This window comes from Marmota flaviventris, chromosome 1, assembly GCF_047511675.1.
Source record: "Marmota flaviventris isolate mMarFla1 chromosome 1, mMarFla1.hap1, whole genome shotgun sequence".
In the NCBI taxonomy this organism is placed as follows: Eukaryota; Metazoa; Chordata; class Mammalia; order Rodentia; family Sciuridae; genus Marmota; species Marmota flaviventris.
This window is the reverse complement of record NC_092498.1, coordinates 29,035,314-29,055,720: the sequence shown is the minus strand read 5'-3', so window position 1 is coordinate 29,055,720 and position 20,407 is coordinate 29,035,314. Positions and strand designations below refer to the sequence as shown.

General features: G+C 35.4%; 1 protein-coding gene across 1 annotated transcript in view; it reads right to left on the bottom strand.

Moving 5' to 3' along the window:
* Positions 1-281: 281 nt before the first annotated feature.
* Positions 282-20,407, bottom strand: part of Abcb4 (ATP binding cassette subfamily B member 4) — a 67,681-nt gene continuing 47,555 nt past the window's right edge. Inside the window, exons 23-28 of the mRNA XM_027956118.2 lie at positions 18,840-18,980; positions 12,323-12,479; positions 11,199-11,396; positions 4,013-4,219; positions 1,060-1,206; positions 282-535 (exon numbers count right to left, since the gene is read on the bottom strand). Of these exons, the coding sequence (XP_027811919.1) occupies positions 329-535; positions 1,060-1,206; positions 4,013-4,219; positions 11,199-11,396; positions 12,323-12,479; positions 18,840-18,980 (1,057 nt within the window). The 3' untranslated portion in view covers positions 282-328. The remainder of the gene's footprint in view (positions 536-1,059; positions 1,207-4,012; positions 4,220-11,198; positions 11,397-12,322; positions 12,480-18,839; positions 18,981-20,407) is intronic.

Below are 20,407 nucleotides of genomic sequence, written 5' to 3'. Positions count from 1 at the left end.
AACAACCTGTCATCTACTCACCTCTTCAGGACCTTTGGAATTTTCCCTATTTCTGTGACATGTTAATTCTACACTGAACTTTGTTCTTCCCTCTGGTATGACTGATTACTCAGGTTAAGCTAAGCTGCTGTTCTATACTTCAAGACAGTTGCTACTTCCAACTCTCAAGTTTCAGATGCTGTAATATTGAACACCAAATTGGATAATCTGAATTGATGTGAAGCAAAAATAAACCTATATTTAATGACTTAAACTAGAAACTTCTTTTACAAGTCAGAAAGTTGTTGAATGATCTGAATTTATTTTTAGGAGGTACTATAACAGGAGTTCATAAGTTCTGTGTGCCAGCCTGGATACTGACCATTGAAAAATAAATGCCTTTCTGTGCCAACAACTGTTGATGAGTGCCCTGCTCCTTGACCTTGCCGTTCTGAAACACCACGATCATGTCTGCGTTCTGGATGGTGGACAGGCGGTGAGCAATCACGATGCAGGTGCGGCCTTCTCTGGCTTTGTCCAGGGCTTCCTGGACAACCTGTCAATAAATCAGACACAATCCCTGTCCTGAAAATTGTACAAATTTTAACATTAAAGGGCATTTTAAAATGTTGCCATCCTAGCAAGTCAACTGTTTTAATTTATTTTCTACTCTTTTTGCATCTTTGGTTTTATGCATGTATGTTTTACATATTTGATATTAATCTACATATAGTTATGTTCTACATTTTAATTACAAATGGATTCCCATGATTTAAATAATATTAATTACTTAAATTTTCTAATTAATCTCCATATCATTTTATTTGGTTCCTTTTTGAGTATATTTCATTGTATAGTTAATGTGCTAAAAAGTGATTAATTCAGCTTTCTTTTGAATGCTTGTTTTCTTTTTATAAAAGTAATATGTGATCATTTAAAAAAATTACAAAATATTTACTATCTCAAAATAACCATTGTCTGAATTTCAGTGTTAATTTCCCCCTCTTTTTTTTTCATAGCTGAGATTTTTTTTAAATGTCCATTTCATTAACTTCGTAAGGCATAAAGTGGAGACCAAACCTTTTCACTTTCAGTATCCAGAGCTGATGTCGCTTCATCCAACAGCAGAATTTGAGGCTGTCTGACGAGTGCCCGGGCAATAGCAATCCTCTGTTTTTGACCTCCTGAGAGCTGAGTTCCTTTATCTCCCACTCTGGTTTCATATTTCTACAAGTTAGACATTAATAAATTTGATAAAATCCCAACCCAGAAAACTTGCTACTGGTGTGTGGGGAGGGGGGGTTGAGAGAGAGATTTGTGCGTGTGTGACTTTTGTGTGTGTATAAATTTTAGGGTGTGTATAAATTTTGTGTGTGTGATAGAGGAATTGAATCCAGGGATGCTCCATCATCAAGATACATCCGCAGCTCTTTTTTATAGTAAGACTTTTGTCAATTTAATATATTTCCAAATTAATAGAAGTCTTATTTTTAAAATTAAACTAGAAAACTAATGACTTTCATTCTCAATGATATTCTGTGACAGAAATTTGGACAAGTTCTTGAATTACTACCATTATTATAATACCATTTGATCTGATATCCATGGAGTTCTCAAAAGGTCCAATGCTAAGAATTTCAAAGTTTAAAAAATTTGTAATGTTCCTATGACTCCTGTGGAGACATCCTTTTCCCCACAAGTGATTGAATCTAGGCTCTTGCACCTGCTAGGCAAGCTCTGTACTACCGAGATATAGCCCCAATCCTATTTTATTCTCTTTTAATACTATAATAATGAATACTCACTTAAATATTTACTGAGTATCTGCTGTGCCTAAAACTATGGAAAATCAAATAAAATCAGCTTTGTTCCTTCCGTAAAATAATTCATACAGAGAGAGAAAATATTTTTATACAGTACTTAGTTTAAGGGAAAAGGACCAAATTCATAGTATCCATAAGATGCTCTGAAAGATCAAAATATAGAGAAATTGTGGAAACAAGGTAGAAGAGAGAGAAGAAAGTGAGATATATGGAAGAAAGAAAAATCTTTGTATAGAACTTTTGTGGAGCTGGATTTTTAGAAAAAATTCTAGGCTTAGGACAGAGTGAAAAGCTGCAAATTGAGTTGGATAAGTTTGCAGAGCTTGGGCTGTGATATACATCATGTGAATTAATTTCCTAAAGTTCAGCTGAAACTGAAGTCTAAAGATTTTCTGTTCATATCAAATTCAATATTTGATTCAAGTCAACACCTATCTCTTAAAAGTTGGTAAGGCTAACCAACATAATTTTAAAATTATTTGTGTGAGTGATTTCTAATTGTAGCAGAATATAAAAGCAAAACTAATTAAGCTGTACTTCAGTTTAATCCACTAGAATCCTAAATGTGAGATGAATACCATAAATGAATTGTTCCTATCATCACCTTTAGAAATGTCAAGTTATCTTTCTAGAACCACACATGCTTAAATTGACACAAAATGGCCCAGAGGCTTAAATGTAAAATGGCAAACAATAAAACTTTTGAAAATGGAGAAAATTTCTGGCCCTTAGACTAGGCAAAGAGTTATTAGACTTGGTATCAAAAGCAAGATCCATAGAAGGAAAAATAAATTAGACCTCATCAGTATTAAAATTTTTCTCTGCAAAAGATCCTGAGAGGGTAGAAAAACAAGCTATGGACTGGAAAAAATGTTTACAAACTACATATCTGAGAGTAACTAAAATATACTTTAAAAACTGTTGTAATTCAATATTAAAAATAGTAATTAGAAATTAATAAGTTTTTTGTAAAGGAGTATATGTAAATGGCTAATAAGTAAATGGAAAGGCTATTCAATTTTATTTCCCTTTAGGAAAATCAAATTAAAACCACAATGATATTTTACTATACTCATAAGAATAGTGTATATTAAAACAGTGGCAGCAATAAATTCTGGTAAACATTCAAAGACAGCATCACTCATGCATGCACTACTGGTATGAATATAAAATGGTACAACCACTCTGGAAAACAGTTCAGAGATTTTTAATAAAACTAAATATGTAATTACCATATGGCCCAGGAATTATACTCCTGGGTGCTTATCCTAGAAAAATAAAAACTTAGGTTCATACAAGCACCTGTATACTAGTATTTATAACATTTGTATTTACAGTAGCCCCAAACTGGGAATAACCTACATTATTACCTTTTCCAGGGAAAAGGTTAATTGTGGTTCATTGATACCATGAAATGCTATTGAGCAAGGAGCAGGAATGACTTATAAGTACACACAACTTCCGAGAACTATGCCAAATGAAAAAACTAATCCCAGAAGTATATATAAGTGTCTGTATTTTTATGTAACATTCTTAAAACAGAAAAGTGTACAAATGGAGAACAGGTGGTTGGCAGAGTTTAGGAAACACAGTGAGAATTGGAAGAAGGGGTTTGTGACTAGAAAAGTGCAACATGAGGGGTCTGGACAGTGATAGAAATGTTCTATATCCTGATGATAGTGGACACATGAAACCACACTGGTACTCTAATTAGTGGAACTAGATACACATGTACACAAGTAAGAACAAGTAATGTTCACAATGTCCAAATAAGAGCAGTAGATCATATTAATGTCAATTCCCTAGTTATAATATTATTTTTGCAGGGAACTAGGCAAAGAATACATAAGATATCTGTATTCCTTATAATTGCATGTGAGTCTATACTTATCTCAAAATAAAAGGTTTAAATTTTTAAAAATTAGCATGTGAGCTAAACAAAATGTGACTTCAGTCTAGAAAATGTGACTTCAGTCTAGCCCATGACAACCAGTTTGCAATCTGAGATATGCTGCTTTGACCTTAGCACCACCTCATTTGCTTCTCACTACATTTGTATAAGGTGGGCATAAGGTCTTCTGATAAAAAGTGTCACAATGCTAATTAATCAATACAAAATTTGTTACTAGCCAGTTGGTATAACTTTGGGAATCATTTTGGAGATAAAAACTGTAGTGTATTCCAATTTCAGCTGTTACTGATTAACTCACCTGGGGCAACATCTCGATGAAAGGATGTATGTTGGCTGCTTTGGCTGCTTTCACAATCTCTTCCTGTGACACGAACCGGCTGTTGTCTCCATAGGCAATGTTCTCAGCAATGCTGCAGTCAAACAGGATGGGCTCCTGGGACACAATTCCAAGTTGAGCTCTGAGCCACTGGACATTGAGTTTCTTTGCTTCTTGACCATCGAGGAGCTGAAAAGCAAAGTTCACAAACTGTAAGTGGCTTGAAAAAGGAAAAGGGGGCAAAAAAGCCCCTGAATAATAAGTAACTAAATTTCCTGGAGGGTTATTGTATGTGGTATCAGTAGTTATGAAATACCAAGCCTCATGATACAAGGACTCATACTGTTGAGGCCAACATGGCCAACAAGATGATTTTTTTAAAAAATTGATTATATTTTTAAAACACATGACAGCAGAATGCATTACAATTCTTATTACACATATAGAGCACAATTTTTCATATCTCTGTTTGTATATAAAGTATGTTCACACCAATTCATGTCTTCATACATGTACTTTGGATAATGATGTCCATCACATTCCACCATCATTGTTAAACCCCCTGCCCCCTCTCTTCCCCTCCTACCCCTCTGCCCTATCTACAGTTCGTTTGTTCCTCCCATGCTCCCCCTCCCTACCCCACTATGAGTCAGTCACCTTACATCAGAGAATACATTCAGCATTTATCTTTTTGGGATTGGCTAACTTCATTTAGCATTATCTTCTCCAAATTTGTCAAATGCCATGATTTTATTCTCTTTTATTGCTGAATAATATTCCATTGTGTATATATGCCACATTTTTTTTTTAACCATTCCTCTACTGAAGGGCATCTAGGTTGGTTCCACTGTTTAGCTATTGTGAATTGTGCTGCTATAAACATCGATGTGGCTATGTCCCTGTAGTAGGCTGTTTTTAAGTCCTTTGGGTATAGCCTTAGGAGAGGGATAGCTGGGTCAAATGGTGGTTCCATTCCCAGATTTCCAAGGAATCTCCATGCTGCTTTCCATATTGGCTGCACCAATTTGTAGTCCCACTAGCAATGTATGAGTACTCCTTTTTCCCCACATCCTTGCCAACACTTATTGTTGTTTGTCTTCATAAAAGCTGCCATTCTGATTGGAGTGAGATGATATCTGAGAGTAGTTTTGATTTGCATTTCTCTAATTGCTAGAGATGATGAACATTTTTCAGATATTTGTTTATTGATTGTATATCCTCTTCTGAGAAGTGTCTGTCAGGTCCTTGGCCCACTTATTGATTGGGTTATTTGTTTTTTTGGTGTTTAGCTTTTTGAGTTATTTATATACCCTAGAGATTAGTGCTCTATCTGATGTGTAAGGGCTAAAAATTTGCTCCCAAGATGTAGGCTCTCTCTTCTGCTCACAGATTGTTTCTTTTGCTGAGAAGAAACTTTTTAGTTTAAGTCCATTCCATTTATTGATTCTTGGTTTTAATTCTTGTGCTACAGGAGTCTTATTAAGGAAGTTGGGGCCTAATCCCACACGATGGAAATTAGGGCCTACTTCTTCTTCTATTAGATAGAGAGTCTCTGGTTGTATTCCTAAATCCTTGATCCACTTTGAGTTGAGTTTTGTGCATGGAGAGAGATAGGGGTTTAATTTCATTTTGTTGCACATGGATGTCTAGTTTTCCCAGCACCATTTGTTGAAGAGGCTATCTTTTCTCCAATGCATGTTCTTGGCATCTTTGTCTAATATAAGATAATTGTAATTTTGTGGGTTAGTCTCTGTGTCTTCTATTCTGTACCATTAGTCTACCAGTCTGTTTTTGTGCCAATACCATGTTGTTTTGTTACTATTTCTCTGTAGTATAGTTTAAGGACTGGTATAGTGATGCCACCTGCTTCACTCTTCCTGCTAAGGATTGCTTTAGTTATTCTGGGTCTCTTATTTTTCCAGATTAATTTTATGATTGCTTTTTATATTTCTATGAGGAACGCCATTGGAATTTTGATCAGAATTGTATTACATCTGTATAGTGCTTTTGATAGTATGGTCATTTTGATAATATTAATTCTGCCTATCCAAGAGCAAGGTAGATCTTTCCATCTTCTAAATTCTTCTTTGATTTCTCTCTTTAGGGTTCTATAGTTTTCATTGTATAGATCTTTCACCTCTTTCATTAAGTTGATTCCCAAGTATCTTATTTTTTTTTATTAGGTTATTGTGAATGGTGCAGTTTTCCTCATTTCCTTCTCAGAGGATTTGTCACTGATATACAGAAATGCCTTTGACATATGGATGTTGATTTTATATCCTGCTACTTTGCTGAATTCATTTACTAGTTCTAGAAGTTTTCTGGTGGAGTTTTTTTGGGTCTTCTAAGTATAGAATCATATCATCAGCAAATAGTGTTAGTTTAAGTTCTTCTTTTCCTATACATATCCCTTTAATTTCTTTTGTCTGTCTAATTGCTCTGGCCAGTGTTTAAATAATTATGTTGAATAGAAGTGGTGAAAGAAGGCATCCCTGTCTTGTTTCATTTTTTAGAGGGAATGCCTTCAATTTTTCTCCATTTAGAATGATGTTGGCCTGGGGCTTATGGTAGATAGCTTTTACAATGTTGAGATATATTCCTGTTATCCCTAGTTTTTATAGTGTTTTGAACATAAAGTTGTGCTATATTTTGTCAAATGCTTTTTCTGCATCTATTGAAATGATCATATGACTCTTATCGTTGAGTCCATTGATATGATGAATTACATTTATTGATTTCTGTATGTTGAACCAACCTTGCATCCCTGTGATGAATCCCATTTGGTCATGGTGCACAATCTTTTTGATATGTTTTTTATTCAATTTGCCAGAATCAGAATTTTATTCAGAATTTTTGCATCTGTGTTCATGAGAGATATTGGTCTGAAGTTTTCTTTTTTTGATGTATCTTTGCCTGGTTTTGGAATCAGGGGTGATATTGACCTCATAGAATGAGTTTGGAAGTGCTCCCTCTTTTTCTATTTCCTGAAAAAATTGAAGAGTATTGGTATTAGTTGTTCTTTAAAGGTCTTCTAGAACTCGGCTGTGTATCCATCTGGTCCTGGGCTTTTCTTGGTTGGTAGGCTTCTCACAGCATCTTCTATTTAATCACTTGATATTGGTTTGTTTAAATTGTGTATATCTTCCTGACTCAATCTGGAAAATCGTATGACTTAAGAAATTTGTCAATGCCTTCAATATCTTCTATTTTATTGGAGTAAAAGTTTTCAAAATAATTTCTAATTATCCTCTGTATTTCTGTAGTGTCTATTATGATATTACCTTTTTATCACGTATGCTGGTAATTTGATTTTTCTCTCTCCTTCTCTTTGTTAGCATAGCTAAGGGTCTGTCAATTTTATTTATTTTTCAAAGAACCAACTTTTTGTTTTGTCGAATTTTTCAATTGTTTCTTTTGTTTCAATTTCATTAATTTCAGCTATAATTTTAATTATTTATTGCCTTCTACTGCTTTTGCTGTTGATTTGATCTTCTTTTCTTATGGCTTTGAGATGTAATGTGAGGTCATTTATTTGTTGACTTTTTCTTCTTTTAAGGAATGAACTCCATGCAATGAACTTTCCTCTTAGTACCTAAAGCACTAAGATATGTTATGCCGGGCTGGGGATGTGGCTCAAGCAGTAGCATCCTCGTCTGTCATGCGTGCGGCCTGGGTTTGATCCTCAGCACCACATACAAACAAAAGATGTTGTGTCCACCGAAAACTAAAAAATAATTATTAACATTCTCTCTCTCTCTTTTAAAAAAAAAAGATATGTTATGTCTATGTTCTCATTTACCACTAAGAATTTTTTAATCTCTTCCTGGATGTCTTCTGCAACCCATTGTTCATTCAGTAGCATATTGTTTAGTCTCCAGGTGTTGGAATAATTTTTATTTTTTATTTTGTCATTGACTTCCAATTTCATTACATTATGATCTGATAAAATACCTGATAGTATCTCTACTTTTTTGTATTTGCTAAGAGTTGCTTTGTGGCATATTATATGGTCTGTTTTAGAGAAGGATCCATGTGCTGCTGAGAACAAAGTGTATCTGCTTGATGCAGGTTGAAACATTCTATATATATATATATATCAGTTAAATCTAAGTTATTAATTGTATTATTGAGTTCTATAGTTTCTTTATTTAACTTTTGTTTGGAAGATCTATCCAGTGGTGAGAGAGGTGTGTTAAGGTCACCTAAGATTACTGTGTTGTGATCAATTTGACTCTTGAACTTGAGAAGAATTTGTTTGATGAACATAGCACACCATTTTGAGGAGCATATATATGTATGATTGTTATGTCTTGTTGGTGTATTGTTCCATTAATTAGTATGTAATGTCCATCTTTATTTATTTAGATTAACTTTGGCTTGAAGTCTACTTTATTTGATACGAGGATGGAAACCCCTGCTTGCTTCTGCAGTCCATGTTAGTGGTATGATTTTTCCCAACCTTTCATATTCAGTCTGTGTATGTCTTTTCCTATAAGATTAGTCTCCTGAAGGCAGAATATTGTTGAGTATTTTTTAAAATCCAATCTGCTAGCCTATGTCTTTTGATTGGTGAGTTTAATTCATTAACATTCAGGTTTATTGTTGAGACATAGTTTGTATTCTCAGACATATTTGTTTATTTTTGTTATTTACCTTGATTTGATTTTTTTCTTTGATTAGTTTTTCCTTTAGGGTACTCCCTCCTTCTGCTGATTTTCATTGCTGTTTTTCATTTCCTCTTCATGAAATATTTTATAGTGCCAGTTTTCTAGCTATAAATTCTTTTTTACTTTTGTTTATCATCTTTTATTTCATCTTTAAATCTAAAGCTTAATTTGCTGGGTACAGATTCTTGGTTGGCATCCATTTCCTTTCAGAGCTTGATATATGTTGTTTCAGGATCTTCTAGCTTTTATGGTCTGTGTCGAAAAATCTGCCGTTATCCTACTTGGTTTTCCCCTATATGTAATCTGATTCCTTTCTCTCATGGCTTTTAAAATGCTCTCATTCTGTATGTTGGGCATTTTTTATTATAATGTGCCTTGGTGTGGATCTTTTGTGATTTTGTATATTTGGCATCCTGTAGGCTTCTTGAATTTGGATTTCTAATTCATTCTTCACGTTTGGAAAGTTTTCTGATATTATTTCATTGAATAGATTGTTTATTCCTTTGGTTTGGACCTCTATGCCTTCCTCTATCCCATTAACTCTTAAATTTGGTCTTTTTTATGCTATCCCATATTTCTTGAATGTTGTGCTCGTGGTTTCTTACCATTATCACTGTGTGGTCTATGTTCTTTTCAAGATTATATATTTTGTCTTCATTGTCTTATGTCCTATCTTCCAAGTGGTCTACTATGTTGGTGATGCTTTCATTTGAGCTTTTAATTTGGTTTATTGTTTCTTTCATTTCAAGGATTTCTGTGTGTGTTTTTTTTTAGAACCTCTATCTCTCTGTTGAGGTGATCTTTTGCTTCCTGTATTTGTTTATGTAGCTCCTTGTTGAAGTCATCTTTCACTGCCTGTATTTGCTCTCTTATATCTTCCTTGAGTTCACAGAACATTTTAACCATGTACATCCTGAACTCCTTCTGTGTCTTTTCTTCTGTTGTGGCTGCCAATGATTCTAATGATGTGGTATCTTGATTTGTTTGGGGCACTTTCTTCCCTTGTCTTTTCATGTTGTTCGGGTGTCTTCCTTTCCAGCTCTGTGGGTCTGGGTGTTATTGTTTTTACCCTATAGATTTGTAGTGCTCTTGTAGGATTCCAAGACCTCTCCTGGCCACTCAAGATCTGATCTGGGAGCTGCCCCCATCTAATATGGCGAGAATGTTGAGCCAAGATGGAGGCAGTCTGCTTTCAGCGCCAAGGTGTCTGGTGGGGTGGGGGGCTGGGTGATGGTGTTGTGCTGTGGGTAGGTAGCAGCTGAGTGGCCTGCATGGGAGCAGAGCAAAGTCTTTCAGATCTGCAGATGTGTTGATTAGTGATTCTGCTAATGTGCTCACGAGCCCTGTGTGGCTAAAACTTTGGACTTTGGGTTTGGGGAGCCAGGAGTCCTGCTCAAATCCAACAAGATGATTTTTATGGCGACTAGGTTGTCCTTACCTAGATCTAGGTGGAAAAATGGTAAAATATTTGGCCCTGTCCTTCCACAGGCCTCTGTCCCTATCTGCCCTCCACTGGACATTTATGTCATCCTCTGCCTTTTAGAGTCTGCATCAAGGTATTCCACTCAGATCTGCTGTCCCCAGATGGAACCCAACCCTTCAGCTTGACCTATGCCCTCTTCCATAGGCATACCAGGAAAAACAAGATGATCAATAACATAGCCTGATTCTGAAAGTTGGGTAACTCTGGTCTTATTCTTCCCTCTCTTTTCCCTGAGAGCTGCCAGCCTTAAACTTCTTCCCCTTTTGGTGACCATCTAATTCAGGATAGATTCCCAGGGCTAGGTTATAGGTGCTATCCCAAGGTAAAGGCAGATGCAGGCACTCTGAGTTACAGCCAGATCTTTATTCAAGGAAGACAGCCAAGAACTATATGTCAGAAATCAAGACAAGAGCCAAACACAAATGAGCTGGAGGTCAGTGGTCAAAGTCAGAGAGCCTACAGTACAGGGTTAGAGAGAATAGCAAAGCAGACTCAGGTCCTACCCTCCCTCTCTTCCCTGAGAACTGTCAGACTCAAATTTCTCCTGCTTTTATTTTCTGACAGCATTAAAGAAGAGAGTTCAATGGAAGTTGAAAAGCTACAAAGTGCAGTATCTTTGGGAGGACTGTTTTTATTTTACAGCAAACCTTTATGAAAAAAATTAAGCATTCATCAGGCAGCAGGAAACTCACAGGCCATAGCCCCTATGGAGGCATAGGAGGCATGGCATTCCTAACTGGCTTCAGAAGTGAGTTTGTTCTTAGCTGTCAGGCTGACTCAAAAGGTCCATGGGAGGGTAGAGGTCAACCTCATATCCAGTATTTTCTGAACTAGATTAAGTTTCAGATAGTCTACCCTATTTTCCCCATATATAAGCCCATTTGGGTCTTATTCAATGCAGTCATTGTATTAAATATGATTATAGATATTCACTTATTTAATTGTTTTTATTTTGACAATATTGGTTTGACTATGTAAAATACAGCCTTAAATCTACTTATTAAGAGAATGTGCTCACCACTGTCCCAGCCATAGGGTCGTAGAACCGCTCGAGGAGCTGGACCACTGTGCTCTTCCCACAGCCACTGCTGCCCACCAGGGCCAGTGTCTGGCCCTTCTTCACCTCCAGGCTTAACCCCTGAAGCACTGGCACATTTGGCCGGGTGGGATAGTTGAACACGACTTCATTAAATGTCACGTTTCCTTCAAACTTCTCCTAAAAATTTTTACAATACTATAAGGATAATTGGTCTGATAATTACTGATTTCAAAACTGTAGCTACAAAAACATGAAATGTATATCAATATAACAATGGCATCAGTTTATATTGATAGTAAGTTGTTATTATATAAAACCAAGATGGGCAATAGGGGTACAGTCAGATTAGACAACACATCATTACAGAAAAGTATTGTCTAAACTCAATTTCTGGTTCTCTTAAGACAAACATGTAACTTTCCCAACTGTTGTTCTGAGGTTGCAGTTAAGCCCATAGCCAAAGGTTCAAAAGCTTAAGAAATGTAATAACAATATCTATATAGAGTTTCAGCAGACAGCTCCTGTATCAATCCCGGAAGCTTCTTTATCTCACTCTCCTCATCTCACTTGACAGGCACAGCAGTTTTCTTAGAACATGAAATACCTTGTAAAGTCCCCAAAGGATTGGGTAACCTCCAATCTTTTTACCTACATTGCTTCTTGGACATCAAGCTCACAGCAGCATGTGTGACACAAAGAACACTCTTTGTAGATTCTAAAATATAGGATTATTACTTTCATTGTGAATAAAGTGACCTTCTTACCACTTATAACTCAGCCATTATAAAATGTGATTAAAATAAAATTGCAAATCATATCAACATGACAGTATTTATGCCTATTCCTTCATGTAGAAATGATTACTACATTTTTGTCAAAATTATTTGGTTCTAATATATCTGGTTTTACTTTTTAAAAAGCTTTGATATGATAAAATTCAGAATCCTTGAAATCTATGAAATGGTAGGAAAGGTAGCCAACTATTAGCCATATAAACAGCACAAATAAGTATATGTTGGTGTAACCACCACCAATTTATCATGCAGTTACAATCTAGCAGACAGAAAAAAAATTAAACATTTATCAGGCAGCAGGAAACTCACAGGCCATAGCCCCTCTGTACTGTAGCTGTCAATCAAAGGTTGTCTTTCAAATAGCTTGAATAAATGGGCTGCAGACAGTTTGGCTTTAGCGTAGTCTGGTGCAAATGAACTAGCATGTCCTAGAGCCACTGCGCCAAACACAATCGCCGAAAATACCCTAGATGGAAGTAGAGGAATTAAAAAGTTAGCTTATAAAATTAGCTCCACAATCTTTGAAAGCCCAAAGACATATCACTCACTAGTATTTGTCTTGTTACTCCTTAACAATCCTCTTCCCCAACCCACTTTTCCATGAAATTCCAGTAACAGATGAAAACAAGACCCACTGCTTTTTTTCTCTGTTCACTTTCCAACTTCTATAGGAGCCCCTGATTGTCTAGAGTTAATGTAATCATCCAAGGTTCTTCACTGTCAGGAAATGACTAATAACCAAATCTGATTGTGATCTCAATTTTAGCTTCTTTTTTGGATGGAAGGAACTAAAGTACAAAATACTGTAGGGGCTCCATCAATTCCACACTAGGAATATTATTCCCTACTAAATCTATAGCCCTGACTTCCAGTTTAAGGTTTCTTCAATACTACAATATAAATAATAATAATCACTGTAGTCAAATAATTTTTATCAGGAAGGCATTTATAGAAAATTTCATCTAAAAGCTGCAGAATACATTTTTTCATTAGTACATGGACTTTCTCTAGAAGAAACCATACATTAGTACACAAAACAAGAATGAACAAGTTTTGAAAAATGACATCATCTCTTTTCTGATTACAATGGAGTAAAACTAAAGTCAACACCAAAGAAATTTTAGAAATTATAAAAATGCCTGGAGTCTGAATAGCACTCTTGGTCTGTTCAGAATGGGTTATCAAGGGAATCAAAAGGGGAATTTAAAATTTTTGCAAAGAGAAAGAAAATAGAAACACAACCTTCCAAAATTTGTGGAATGCAGCAAAAACACTCAGAGGGAAGTTTATAATACTGAGTGTCTATATCAAAAATAGAACCATTTCAAATAAAAAACTCGACATATCTCAAATACTTAGAAAAGCAAGAACAAATCAAACCCAAATTAGTAAAAGGAAAGAAAGATCAAAGCAGAAATAAATGAGACAGAGTCTGAAAAAAAAAATCACTGAAACAAAGAGTTGGTTCTTTGAAATGATAAGCAAATGGATGAAACTTTAGCTAGACTAACCAAGAATCCAAAAAAAAAGGGCCTAAGAAACAGATATTTCCACTGATACCACAGAAATACAAAGGATTATTATGAAAAACTACATGCTAACAAATTGGAAAACCTAAAAGAAATGGAAAATTTCTGGATATGTATGGTTCTATCAAAACTGAACGAAGAGGACATAAACCTGAATAGACTGATAACAAGTAATGAGATTGAATTAGGAATAGAAAGTCTCTCAACAAAGAAAAGTTCAGGGCTAGATGGCTTTGCTATTAAACATCCAACTTTTAAAGAAGTTACACCAATTCTTCTCAAATTATTTCATGGGCTTAAAAGGGATGGAACGCTTCCAAACTCATACTATGAAGCTAGCATTACCTTGTTACTAAAACCTGACATGGACACAAAACACACACATACAAACACACACACCTTATAGATCAATATCCCTAGTGAACATACATGTAAAAACTCTCAACAAAATACTAGCAAATGAAATTCAACAACATATCAAAAAGACTGTACCCCATGATCAAACTTGTTTCACCCTAGTGAAGCAAGATGGTTCAACATAATATATCTCATCAACTGTATGAAGGATAAAAGTCATTTGGTTATCTCAATAGATCCAGAAAATGTATTTGATAAAATTCAGTGTTGCTTCATGATAAAATACTTGAACACATTAGGTATAGAAGGATCATTCCTCAATACAATAAAGGCTATATATATGACGAAAGCACAACCAACATGATACTGAATGGGGAAAGGCTGAAAGTACTTCCTCAAAGAGAAGAAACAAGACATGTGTGTCCACTCTCACTGCCTTTTTTTTTTTTTTTGTACCAGGGATTGAACTCAGCAGCACTCAACCACTGAGCCACATCCCAGCCCTTTTTTATATTTTATTTAGAGACAGGGTCTCACTGAGTTGCTTAGCGCCTCACTAAGTTGCTGAGGCTGGCTTTGAACTTTTGAGCCCTCAGCCTCAGATTTCCAAGCTGCTGATATTAAAGGCATGCACCACTACACCGGGCCTCCCACTGCACTTATTCAGTATAGCACTAGAAGCTTTAGCCAGAGCAATTAGACAAGAGAAAGAAATAGGCATACAAATAAAGAGGGAGGAAGTAAAATTATCCTTGTGTGCAGATGATATGATTCTATACATAGAAAAACCTAAAGGTTCCACCATAAGTACTATACTGATAAATAATTAAGTATACTAGCAGGACACAAAAATCAATGTACAAAAATCAGTAACTTGTCAGGCCTATTGGTAGAGGTCTTTTCTAGCACGCACATAGTCCCTGATTTCAATTCCTAGCACCACACACACACACACAAACACACAAAATCAATAGCTTTCTATACACCATTAATGAATGCACTGAGAAAGAATAATGAAAACAATCCTTTTCACAGTAGCTATAAAATAAAATATCTAGGAATAAACTAGACCAAGAAAGTTTATTCCTACTCTCTACAACAAAAACACTGATGAACAAAATTGGAAGAAGATTCACACAAAAAAATGGATAGATCTCAGAGCAGAGGGATAGGAAAGGGGAGGCAATGCAGAATGATTTCTTTAAAAATCATGTTATGTGCATATATAAGTATACCACAAGGAATTTCACCTTTATGCAGCAGTAAAAGGAACTAATCAAATATAGATAAACAGATGAACGAAAGGAAGTCTAGTAGAGGAAGGAGAATAGGGGAGGTGAGGGAAAAGTGGGGTATCATGAACTGAAATAGATTTCCATGCATGCACAGGTTTGTTGGGATGAACCCAACTACTATGTGTAACTACAAAACTTTCATTATAAAAAGTGTAAATAAAATAAAAGAAAAAGAAAAGAGCCTTCAAGTTCATGGATTATAAAAATCAATATTGTTAAAATGTCCAAGCAGCTCAAGGAGATCTAAAGATTCAATGTAATTCCCATCAAAATACCAATGGCATTCTTCACAGAACCAGCAAAAACAATTCTAAAATTCATATAGTAGCACAAAAGACTCAGAATAGCCAAAGCAATTTGGAGCAAAAAGAATCAAGCTGGAGGCAACATAACAACAAATTGAAGACATTCTACTGAGCCTTAGTAACAGATGAATTGTATTGTAATAAACACAAACACATAAACCAGGGGAAAAGAATAGTGATCCCAGAAATCCACACATCCACAGCCAACTGCATCTCAACAAAGACACCAAAAAATACACTGGAGAAAGGACAGCACCTTCAACATATGGTGCAGGGAAAACTGGATCTCCACATGCAAAAGACGAAACTTGATCCCCTTCTCTCACTCTGTACAAAAATCAACTCCCAGTTCATCCATCAATGGCCTAAATGTTAGACCTGAAACTCTGAAACTGCTAGGAGAAAACAGAGGAGACACTTCAACACCCTGGTACAGGCAATGGTTTTCTAGATAGGAAAGAGCACAGGAAACTAAAGCAAAAATTGACAAACACTTCTGCACAATGAAGGAAACAACAGTGAAGAGAGAATCTACAGAAAGGGAGAAAACACTTGCCAAGTGTTCATCTGATGGAGGATTAATGTCCAGAATAAAAAAAGAACTCAAAAACTAAAACAACAAACAAACAAACAAATAGTAATCTACTTTTTAAAATTGAAAAATGACCTGAAGACACTTCTACAAAGAAGAAATTAAAATAACCAAACATGAAATAATGTTCAATATCATCAACCATCAGGGAATGCAAGTCAAAACTACAATGATATTCCATTTCAATCAGTTAGAGTGGCTATTATTAATGAACAAAAAACCCAAATGCTAGCAAGGATATAGAGAAAAAGGAACTCATATACTGTTGATAGGAATGTAAATTATTGCAGCCAATATACCAATATATAGAGGTTACTCAAAATAGATCTACCATATGAACCAGCTATTTTTCTCCTGTGTAAACATACAAAGGAGGTGAGACCAGCATATCCAAGAGACACTTGAGTGCCCATGTTTATTGCACCTGTATTTACCCTATCCAACAGCCTCAGTGCCCATCAACAGATGAATGGATAAAGAAAATGTGGTACATATACACAATGGAGTGTTATTCAGTGTCATAAACCATAATGAAATCCTGCCATTCACAGCAATGTTTATGGAAATGGATAATATTATGGTAAGTAAAATAAGTCACATGAAGAAAGACAAGTACCACATGTATCTCATATGTGGAAGATAAAAAAAAAAAAAAAGTCGACCTGAAAGTAGAATAGTGACTACTAGAAATTGGGATGGTGAAAAGGAGAAGGAGAAAAAAATTCACCTGGAATTGATCGATGCACACTATATGCATTCATGGAAATATCACAGTGAACTCTATTAATATGTACAATATGTGTTAAATAAAAATTTTTTTAAAAGCATTTTTTTTGTGGGAAGTAAGCCTTTACCAGAAGTAGCTTTTCTTCTGTAATTAAAATAATTACCCTCAAAAGATAGTTGGTCTCAACTGAAGGACCAATTATATGCTCTTTAAGGAACATATATTGAATATGACAAGTTGTAGGAAGGGCTAAAGATCCTGATTTACATCTCCACAAAGCAATTTACTTCTGATACAAGAGTTCCCAGGAGAGAGGTTGGGGTGTCATTATTTTGGTTTGTTTGTTGTTTAAGTTTTTATCTCCATAATTTCTAAATTCAAAATATTGGAGGTATGGATGGGGGTGTACTAAGGCTCTCCCTTGATGATAAGGTTAGTTACCAAATATTAACTTATTTTTTAATATCTTTATTATATTTTATGTGATGCTGAGGATCGAACCCAGTGCCTCACGCATGCTAGGCGAGCACTCTACCGCTGAGCCACAACCCCAGTCCCCCAAATATTAACTTTTATAATAGTGATAAACAACCCACATATGGCTGCCTACTTTCTCTACACAAGCTATTATCTAGTTTTAACATGAAAAATTAAAAAGCTGTATTCCAATTACCAAGAATTTAACATTTCAATGATTAAAAAAAAAAAGCAACCATTTTTTTTCAGTGATATATTTCTAAACAATAAAAGCTATACTCTGAGATGATATTCCCTTTGTCTCTCCAAAATCAGTTTCCATTTTCTACCCTTTGCCACCACCTTGTACCAATCTACTCCTGGCCCTGGGAGGCTGAACTTCATCAAAAGGTTTTCTTGTCCTCTGGGCCTGATAAGGCAGATAAGGAAAGGCACTAGCAGGGAATGGGAGTGCTGAAGGAATGAGGCTGTGCTCTTTGTTTCTTTGGTTCCTTTCTTGTAAGGATTGCTTGAATGATGGCTGTCCCTCCACCAAAGACGGAGGAAGAGCTCCATGCTTAAGAGAATGTTCTGGTCTTTACCTCCTCTTGTCCTTTAGGGCTTGTGGTGGCAGCAATTTCTAACTGGTTACTCCTGGGTACTATGTACCTTCACACTTCTCACACCTCTGTTAACAGATTCTTCATGGAACTCCTTAATTACCCCATTTAAGCTGCCATTTTGTCTCCTGCCAGGATCTTGATTGATACAAAGATTAGGTATATATTTTTTCCATGCTTTATTTTAATTTTGGATGAAACAAAAGAAGAGCTCTTTCTTAAATATTTTCATTTTGTCTTGAACTTATTTCAAAAAAGATTATTCACAATTGCTTTAAAATCATCCCATCAGAGTGGAAATGTGCCTAATGATCATAAAGGAGTGGTTTTCTTCTTTCAAGTACAAAGTGTAATCTAATCAGATGTACTTGGCATTTTATAAAAAGAAGAATATGGCAATCAGAAACACTTTTGGTTAGCCTTCGAACCAAGGGAAAGGCGGGGACTAAGAGAAAAATGTTGGCAGAGCCCAGGCGTGGTTAGGAAGAACCTGGCTTTGCTGGACTTCACTCAAGCATTCCCATTCCATGGTCTAGGCCTTGCTTTGGTTGCAGATAAACAGCAAGCTATTTAACCCTCTATTTTCAGTCCATGGTCATCGGCGACTTTCTAGTTATATTTTCTTTCTGCCTAAATTCTACAATGAGAAAATCTGCTGCCCTCCTGACTGGGGTTCCACATATAGCCAAAATTATGCTTTATGATCATTTTCACAGCTTGATTAATTTCAGTCCACTGGGATGATGAAACTGCACTTGGAGTGTTGACAAGATCAGACTTCGGTGCCTGCCAGGGTGAAGACTCCAGTAAATTTAACTCCCTGATGTCATCTTTGGACAAATGGGATTTTTTTTTTTTTTATTACTACAAATATTTGCATAAACCTATTGGAACTTTATCATAAGGTTAGTGTAGAATAATCTTAATATTTTTAAAGCTACTCACAGAATAACATCTCTGAAGCGCATATGTCCATTCACAATGAGATAAGCACCAAATCGAAAGCAACCAGCATAGGAAAAATACATAAATGCTTGTGAGATACTAAAAGTGATTCCATAGATGTGTGCCTTCCTCACTGAATTCCTGAAAGGCAAGTAAGTATATGCATAATTAGTATATTCATAGCCATCTATTCAGACTTTCTTAGTATTGTATAGTAGAAAGAACACAGCTTCAAGAATCAACTAACTGGGGCTTAAATTCTACCTTTGGTTATAGGAGTTTGGTAAATGTTTCAATATACAAATCTTTCTCATTTGTACAGTGGGTATAATAGCTATAATGAGTAAATGGTTTCAGAACTAAATTCAGTAAAACAATATAAATGTCTTTTGTAGTGCCTAGCTCACAGTAGTTGATCAAATGATAGTCACTACTGCTATTATTATACATATGTAAATGAATAAACATAGTTGTGTCAAAAATGTAAACATAGTTGTGTCAAAAATGCCCAGAATGTCAAATACAGAACTAAAGTTTGATTCATCTGATGGTGATTTCTTTAATATTGTTGTTATCTGGTCTCCTGTATCTAGCTGTCATCTCTTATGTTGAAATTGATGTCTCAGGTCCATAAAAGTTGTGTGTTTGAAGTTCATACAGATATACACCCAAAGTCCTCCCCACAAATAGATCCTGCCAACCTCATATATAATTTCTTTTTCACTATTTCTAATTAGACTTCATGCTATACTTTGGGCTTCCAAAACCTCCAAAGGAATCTTAATTTATTTACTCTCAAACCCATAGTGTTCCTGATTTGGATGGTATAACATAAGTGCAGTGAGCATGTTGTTGCAACATTTCACATGACTGAACAATTTGCAAGGTTATTGAATCTTTAATTATAAACAAATTCATAACTTGCTTCAGCTTGTTTTCCTCCTTAATTCTTTGAAGTTCAAAATAAATGATAGGGTCATAGGTAATAGAGCATGCATACATATGTCCAACATTGAATGGATAGAAAAAATGTAACTGCATATTATTTTATAGTATTATACAAACTATACATAACTGAAGAAATGGAACTAATCAAGAATTTCAAGGATCCTTTTTAAATTTCAAGAATTCTTTTTAAATTTGCAAGTGTTCACACTAACTGTAGTCTGAAAATTGTTTCAGACTACAAAGTTGTAATCTAAGTTGTGTTCAGTTTTGTCAGTGTGACAACATATTCATTTATAAAATCAGGTCACAGTGGAGACAAGTACCACACAGACCAACTGGCAGCTTTTTGAAAATTGTTCATCTGTAAGCTAGTGAAATTAGTTGTGTGTCTTTGTCTTCAGGGTAGGTTGGATTGGGTCCTCATTCAGAGAACAAATGGCATACCTTTCTCTGAAATACACCAAATAACAAATTTCATCTTTGGATCAGTTTACCCACTCCAAAGAAAATAAAGGTTTGAGCAATTCCTTAAGAGAATGTTCATCCTGAATCATCTACATGGGTTATTTATGTAGCCTACACAAATGACTGAGCTGTTATGCAATTCTCTGTACCTTTTC